The 8,194-nt window shown below is 46.5% G+C and overlaps 1 protein-coding gene across 1 annotated transcript in view; it reads left to right on the top strand.

Annotated features, from left to right (window-relative positions):
- Positions 1-7,631, top strand: part of GLG1 (golgi glycoprotein 1) — a 171,649-nt gene extending 164,018 nt beyond the window's left edge. The window contains exons 23-26 of the mRNA XM_011962462.1: positions 1,380-1,569; positions 2,673-2,779; positions 6,217-6,380; positions 7,450-7,631. Coding sequence (XP_011817852.1) covers positions 1,380-1,569; positions 2,673-2,779; positions 6,217-6,380; positions 7,450-7,525 — 537 coding nt within the window. The 3' untranslated portion in view covers positions 7,526-7,631. The remainder of the gene's footprint in view (positions 1-1,379; positions 1,570-2,672; positions 2,780-6,216; positions 6,381-7,449) is intronic.
- Positions 7,632-8,194: the final 563 nt, after the last annotated feature.

Here is an 8,194-nt window from a genome sequence, read left to right as displayed (position 1 = left end):
ATGGTCTCGATCTCCTGACCTCGTGATCCGCCCGTCTCGGCCTCCCAAAGTGCTGGGATTACAGGCTTGAGCCACCGCGCCCGGCCATTTTTTTGTATTTTTAGTAGAGGCGGGGTTTCACTATGTTAGCCAGGATGGTCTCGATTTCCTAACCTCGTGATCCACCTGCCTTGGCCTACCAAAGTGCTGGTGGGATTACAGGCGTGAGCCACCACGCCTGGCCAAAATTAACCTTTTAAAAAAGAGTTTCATTGCTGTCATTATGGAATCATTGAGAATATTGTGTGTGAATTTTTCATCTGTTAAAAATGTTCCTGATTCCACATTTCTGAGGAATGGTGGGAGTGGTCGAAAGCTAGATCCGTATATTTTCCTTTGCCTCCTTTATCATCACATGATCCCATGTAACTTTGGGGCGGATTTTAGAATATTGTTTGGCCTTTGGTTTTTGGTTTTGATTTCTCTCACTATTGTTTTATAGGAACTAGAGTCTTGTCTAGAGCATACTAACTTTTATTTATGGAAACATTTCTGGCCTATCTTTACCTCCCAACGTTCCATTATGTATAAATGGAGAATCTGCAGAGTTGATTTCAGTTCCATCGTGTTGATATTTCTCTCATTCAGGACATCTATAAACACAAATAAGAATTGCTCTTGTAGTAGATGTTATGCCCTGTCCATTCTGTTGTTTTTTTTTTTCTGAGGACAACAGTAAAGTAGAACATTTTTAAACAAATATGTCTTTATCTAATTGGAATTTTTTTGTTTTTGTTTTTGTTTGAGATAGGGTCTCACTCTGTCTCCCAGGATGGAGTGCAGTGGTACAGTCATAGCTCACTGAACCTCAAACTGGGCTCAAGTGATCCTGCCACCTCAACCTCCCAGGTGGCTAGGACTGCAGGGCACACAATTATGCCCAGCTAATTTTTTTTTTTAATTTTCTATAGAGATGGGTGTCTTGCTGTATTACCCACACAGGTCTCAAACTCCTACCTTGGCCTCCCAGAGTGCTGGGATTATAGGCATGAGCCACCACCCCAGTCCTGATTGAGAATTTTAATATAGCATATTACTCTGATTTTAAGATTTCACGTTTTTATATTTCTTAAAGTAACACAGTAATTGTACCACACCAATAAAAATATTAACATTTAGGTACTTTAAAACAATATGACATGACATATGGGAATGCCAAAACCCAAATCTGATCTTATAGTCACTTACAGTCCCCTGCTTTTTTTAAACACACAGTTTTGTATCTCTAAAAGGTAGTTACTCATCTGCATTCTGTACATCATCACCACCTTGCAACCTGTCCCAAAGTGGTCTCTGTTGTTAGCCCTCAACTTTCCCCCCTTGTTTATTTGTATATGAAGTATTTACAGACAACAGATCTGATGCATTTCCCCTTTAAAGCTCTGTCTGCAATGACCCTCCCTTTCCAGGAAGTTTTAAACATGCTGAAGGAAAGCAAAGCAGACATCTTTGTTGACCCGGTGCTTCATACTGCTTGCGCTCTGGACATTAAACACCACTGTGCAGCCATCACCCCTGGCCGCGGGCGTCGTAAGTCTGTGTTTACTCTGATCTGTCTGAACTCTCTTGGGAAGAGCAAAGATTCCCTATTAGACATCAGTTGTGTGGCTACTGTGGTCTGTAGTTGTAGCCCAGTCATAGACAACATTCCCTGGGGACGTGGGTGATGCCAAAACTAGGCCTTTATGGCATCATGAATTTAGGAATAAGCCTGCAAGTTTGAACTGACCTCGTCATGACCAGAGCTAAAGATGTGATGAACAGGGAGAGTTGAGGTATTTGTTAGGGAAGCAGAAGTTAAAGTCATCATCATGGTCTTTTTCCTGGTGCCCAAACTAAAAGACAGCTTCATACACTTCCAGGTGGCCACAGTGAACTCAGTAGACAGGTTCTGTGTGAGGAGGGAGCCAAGGCAGGTGTGAAAGTTCTTTCTGAGCCACGTCTGCCCAATAAAATGAATAGAAGTTATTTGTTTTTATTTTTATTTATTTTTTTGAGACAGAGTCTCACTCTGTCGCCCAGGCTGGAGGGTGGTGGCATGATCTCGGCTCACTGCAACCTCCACCTCCTGGGTACAAGTTATTTTCCCACCTTAACCTCCTGAGTAGCTGAGACTACAGGCACCCACCACTATGCCTGGCTCATTTTTGTATTTTTTTAGTAGAGACAAGGTTTTGCCATGTTAGCCAGGCTGGTCTCAAACTCCTGACCTCAAATGATCCACCCACCTTGGCCTCCCAAAGTGCTGGGATTACAGGCGTGAGCCACTATGCCCAGCCTGTTTTCGTTTTAATTTTTTGAAACAAGGTCTTACTATATTGGAGTCTCAAACTCCTGGGCTCAAGGGATCCTCCTGCCTCAGCTTCCCAAGTATCTGGGATTACAGGTGTTTGCCACCACACCTGGCTCTAAAAATAAGGAGGTTTTAAGAAAGGCTTTGGATGCCAACCCTGGAGGTTACATATCGTTTCTCTCTGTTGTTGGATCCTAGGTCAAGTTTCCTAGTATGTATTTAACTTTGTTGAGCCTACAGATCTGAATTCTCTGGTGGTTGTGTACCCTTTTCCCCATCTCTACAGAAATGTCTCTATTCTGTACAGTTTCAGGTTCTTCTTACTCGTTTCCTCCCACAGAAATGTCCTGTCTCATGGAAGCACTGGAGGATAAGCGGGTGAGGTTACAACCCGAGTGTAAAAAGCGCCTCAATGATCGGATTGAAATGTGGAGTTATGCAGCAAAGGTAATGACCAAGAGAATCTCCTTTTTTAAGAAAATTTAAAAATACGGAACACTCATCAATTTGCGTGTCATCCTTGAGCAAAGGCCATGCTGCTCTCCTTGCTGTGGTTGTCCAGTTTCTCCTAGATATTGCACTGGTCTTGTCCTTATTGTGAGGCTAGCAATAAGTGTGTTTGAAAACGTGGTCAGTGTACTTTTAAAATTCCTTGGCTGTCCATGAGCCTGGAGCCATCTCCCTGTACATTGGACTGTCTGTGTGGCTTTGCCAGGGTCACTCCTTTCTCAGTTCGCCCACTGTTCACTTCTGAAAAGTGAGTCACCCAAAGAGAAAAGAGATGTCATGCCCATGGCAAAAGAAAGAAATCTAGCCTCACCTATCTTGAAGCTTGTTTTTATCATTTTATAGTCTTCAGGAGAAAAATACATGTGTGAGGCCAATACTCATCTGGTCTGGAACATAGAAAAGAAGGGGATGAAGAGGGACCATAGGACACTCATGAATGTGTATGATACCCAGGGAGACTTGGGCTAGGGGAAATTTTTCCTACAGAGGTTCAGCCTCAGTGAGAAGAATAACAGTTCTTCTCATGTATACATTGCTTTGTAGTTTACATAACACTTTGGTGGACATATTGCCTCATATGAACCTTGAAACCCTGTGAGGTGAGTAGAATGACTATTTCCTCACTTTACGTTGAAGGAAATTGACTTCAGAGGTCATGACTTGCCCAGAGTCCCTCTGGTTTTTAGATCCATGCTTTTGTATCAACTCATATTGGGATAGACATTTGTAGTGGCCTAAGATCAAGAGAGTAATCCCAGGACCACCCCTCCTTCCTGACCAATTTTATCACCCATGTACTTCCAAGTCAAGGATAACAAGGCAAGAGGAACAATCAGAGAAAGTCTTCATCGCTCGACAGCAGGAAGGTACAGGGGAGGGCCCCTGTCTGTCACAGTAGTCAACACTCTCCTCACCCTTCTCCCAAGGGAAGAAAGTTGCCTTTGAAGCGAGTGGCTCAGGGAAGCGGCAGCAGGAGATGCTGCATTACTTCATTCTCCCTCATTGTATCCACTCCTCTGAGCTGTGTATTACTGCTTCAGAGTGACTCAGAGTAATTCACGGCTTATTTTGTGTTGGCAACTATTGGAGCTCAAATCTCATTCATCTCACGCCTCCCTACTCTGTTCTGTGTACATGATATGAGCATAGAAATAGCCCAGACGCCTCTGAGCCACACCATCTCAGCAGCCGGGCTAGGATGCAAAAGAATGGGCCCATGTGCACCTGGGGACCCTTTTGGTCCGATTCTGCCATAGCAGGCTACCACTGAGGTCCGTTAGGGAAAGCATTGGAAAACTGAGGATGAAAACTAGCTGACATTAAATTATAAACGTCCACGAGTGGAGGACGGTTAAATATATTCTGTCAATATAAGTCTTGTTTACGGTACAGTGGTGCGACATGGCTCACTGCAGCCTCCAACTCCTGGGCTCAAGTGATCGTCCTTGAATAGCTGGGACCACAGGTGCATGCCACCACACCCAACTAATTTTGTAATTTTTTTGTGGAGACAAGGTCTTGGCTGTGTTGTCCAGGCTGGTCTCGGCTTGCACGTTGTTTTTGATGTGGGAAATGCTTATAATATAATGGTGAATGAAAAAAGTCAAAATACAGGCTGGGTCAGTGGCTCACACCTATATTCCCAGCACCTTGGGAGACTGAGGCAGGAGGATCATTTGAGCCCAGGAGTTCGAGAACAGCTTGGGCAACATAGGGAGTCCCTATCTCTACAAAGAAAACCAAACTTTTTTTTTTTTTTTGAGACGGATTCTCGCCCTGTTGCCCAGGCTGGAGTCCACTAGCGCAGTCTCGGCTCATTGCAACCTCCGCCTCCCAGGTTCAAGTGACTCTCCTGCCTCAGCCTCCCCAGTAGCTGGGATTGCAGGCGAGCACCACCGTGCCCAGCTAATTTTTGTGTTTTTAGTAGAGACAGGGTTTCACCATGTTGGCCAGGCTGGTCTCAAACTCCTGACTTCGTGGTCCACCATCTCGGCCTCCGAAAGTGCTGGGATTATAGGCGTGAGCCACCACACCTGGCTGAGAAAAATTTTTTAATTAGCCAGGCATGGTGGTGCACTTGTAGTCTCAGCTACTCAAGAGGCTGAGGTAGGAGGATCCCTCGAGCCCAGGAGTTTGAGTCTGTAGTGAGCTGTGATCACACCACTGTGCGCCCACCTGGGCAATAGAGCGAGACCCCAACTCAGTGAAAAAAAAAGCCAAAATATAGAATTTACAAATAATATAGAATTTACAAGACCAGGACTTTGGGAGGCCGAGGCGGGCGGATCACAAGGTCAGGAGTTCGAGACCAGCCTGCCCAACATAGTGAAACCCCCCTCTCTCTACTAAAAATACCAAAAAAATTAGCTGTGCATGGTGGTGTGCGCCTGTAGTCCCAGCTACTCATGTGGGTGAAGGAGGAGAATCGCTTAAACCCGGGAGGCGGAGGTTGTGGTGAGCTGACATTGTGCCACTGCACAATGCCTGGGTAACAGAATGAGACTCCGTCTCAAAAAAAAAAAAATTGAATTTACAAAATATAGAATGTACAAAACAGTCTCAGCTTTTCTCTTTTTTAAAGAAAAGGAGCAAATGCAGTTAAAGAGCATAAATCAAAAGATAGAAGAACTCGTGGCCTTCTAGAAGTCATTTAACAGGCCGGGCGCGGTGGCTCATGCCTGTAATCCCAGCACTTTGGGAGGCTGAGGCCGGGCGGATCACGAGGTCAGGAGTTCGAGACCATCCTCGCTAACACGGTGAAACCCCATCTCTACTAAAACTACAAAAAAAGTTAGCCAGGCGTGGTGGTGGGCACCTGTAGTCCCAGCTACTCCGGAGGCTGAGGCGGGAGAATGGCGTGAACCCGGGAGGCGCAGCTTGCAGTGAGCCGAGATGGCGCCACTGCACTCCGGCCTGGGCGACAGAACGAGACTCCGTCTCCAAAAAAAAAAAAAAGAAAAAGAAAAAGAAGTCATTTAACCATGCTCACCCCTGGGCACTGACTCTCCATCCAGAGTATGGGAGTGGTGAAATCTGCCTGCTAGGCTTGGTGTGAGGACTAAATGAGCGAGGGCAGGGGGAGCCCGGCACATCTTCAGTGTTGTGATGTTAGTGGTGATCACTGTGATGGAATCGTGGGTGACTGCACCACTTTGTCTCTTTCTGTAGTTCTAATTTTGTGCAGTAGACGTGTGTATAGTTTTATGATCAGGAAAAAGAGTTGTAGCTCTGTGTTGATTTTTCTTATCTCCTGCCCTCCCTCTCCAAAAGAAAAGACATAAATTAAACTAGGAACTGAGAGGGATAAGTTAGACCTAGCACTGCCACCAGCCCAGTGCTGTCTCAGAGAATCATGTTGCCCTGTGTCATTCTAGGTGGCCCCAGCAGATGGCTTCTCTGATCTTGCCATGCAAGTAATGACATCTCCGTCTAAGAACTACATTCTCTCTGTGATCAGTGGGAGCATCTGTATATTGTTCCTGATTGGTCTGATGTGTGGACGGATCACCAAGCGAGTGACACGAGAGCTCAAGGACAGGTAGAGCCACCTTGACCACCAAAGGAACTACCTATCCAGTGCCCAGTTTGTACAGCCCTCTTGTATAGCATCCCCACTCACCTCACTCTTCTCAGAGGTGACACCAACCCCGTGTTAGAGCATCAGCAGGTGTCCACTGCGTTGTCCCGTCCAGCCTCCACTCATGTCCATGGCCTCCTCCTCCTCCTCACCGTTCGTGCAGCAGCAGCAGCTGGCCGCTGGGGTTACTGCCTTTGTTGGCAAACTTGGGTTTACCTGCCTGTAGACAAGTTTCTCTCATACCAACAGAACTTCCGGTACTTCCAGAACCAACTCACCTGACCTGCAACTCAAAGGCTTTTTTTAAGAAAACCACCAAAAAAAAAAAAAAAATTTTTAAAGAAAAAAATGTATATAGTAACGCATCTCCTCCAGGCTTGATTTGGGCAATGAGGTTATTTCTTTCCTATGACTGTGTAAAACAAAGACAAGACTTGGAGGGGAAGCGCACCACCCAGTGTGCCAAGCGCACCACCCAGTGTGCCATGACTGAGGTGTCTCATTCATCTCTCAGAAGCACCTTGGGGCCTCGCCAGGGCCATGGTCTTCACCGAGGAGTGGGTGGGCAGCCGTTCCCTAGGCTGTGTGGGGTCCTGCTTTCTTCTGCTGAGACAGTGACGCTTTTCAGTTTCTACCCTAATCAGCCATTGCTGGTCACAGCCCCACGGCCATGGGTATTTCTGTGGTCTCCTCACTTCGTTGAAGCAAAGCATGAGCCTCCCTAGACCAAGGGCAGCTGGGGAGGGGAAGGGACCGGAAGTTTGTGAAGTTGAACAATCCATCCATCTGCACTGAGAGGCTGGATCCCAAGTCCCAGGGCAGCAGGATCCCAGGAACCTTCCTCCTCCAGGGCAGCACAGGACTCAGCCGTGTCTGGACCGGCCCTGCTGAGGCTGCAGTTACTCCGGAAGCTCTGCGCTTCATCGGGAGGCAGGACTGTGGTGGGAGGGGTCCTTGAAGATGGGGTGTGGGGAGCAGCGGGGCAGGAAGTGGGAGCCAGGGATTTGACTCACTTTGCTTTATTTTTCAGGCTACAATACAGGTCAGAGACAATGGCTTATAAAGGTTTAGTGTGGTCTCAGGATGTGACAGGCAGTCCAGCCTGACCTTTCTGCACACTCCAGACAAACTTCCCAGACAAGCTCCTTTGTGCCTCCACGTTGAGAGGATGTGGAAAGTTATCACATTAAAAGATGGAGGATTTGCTCTGTTTTTTTTCTTTTTGTCCATTTGCTGCGTGTACCCACTCTGGTAGGCATTGGCTAAATGTTGTATTTTGGTGACTCATCAACCTTTGCAGAATATGGGCTTTATAGAAGCAATATTCTTGGCCATCCGGCCTCATTCCTCCAGTGTGGAGATGCCAAGTCTGGGGTGTGAAAGGGAGGGGTCTGGACATCATGGTTCAGCCTGGCTCTCCTTTAGTTTAGTTTGGGGCATGAGATTACAGTGGCTGCACAAGAGAGCAGTGTGTACAGTAGGAGATATATTTATATAATATATATTTTATTAACCTGTTAGATGTCCACAAAGTATTATAAATCACGTGCCTAAAACTGTCCACGTAGACCAAGGCCTGCCCTCAGCGCCCCCCACTCCTGCCTCTGCTCTGCACGGTCCACGCACGCTGCAGGACCAGAGCGACACTCGTCTTCCCTGAAGGGTGTTCAGTACAAGGCATGTCAGTTTGTGGATCAGTTGATCCAAGTTACTCCTTGTCTAATCTGACTGACATATATTTGAATACTGTGGTTTTCTTTCTTTTTTTCTATTTT

This window comes from Colobus angolensis, unplaced genomic scaffold, assembly GCF_000951035.1.
Source record: "Colobus angolensis palliatus isolate OR3802 unplaced genomic scaffold, Cang.pa_1.0 Scaffold116, whole genome shotgun sequence".
Taxonomy (NCBI): Eukaryota; Metazoa; Chordata; class Mammalia; order Primates; family Cercopithecidae; genus Colobus; species Colobus angolensis.
Note: the sequence above shows the minus strand (reverse complement) of the source record. Positions and strands in the feature narration are given on the sequence as shown.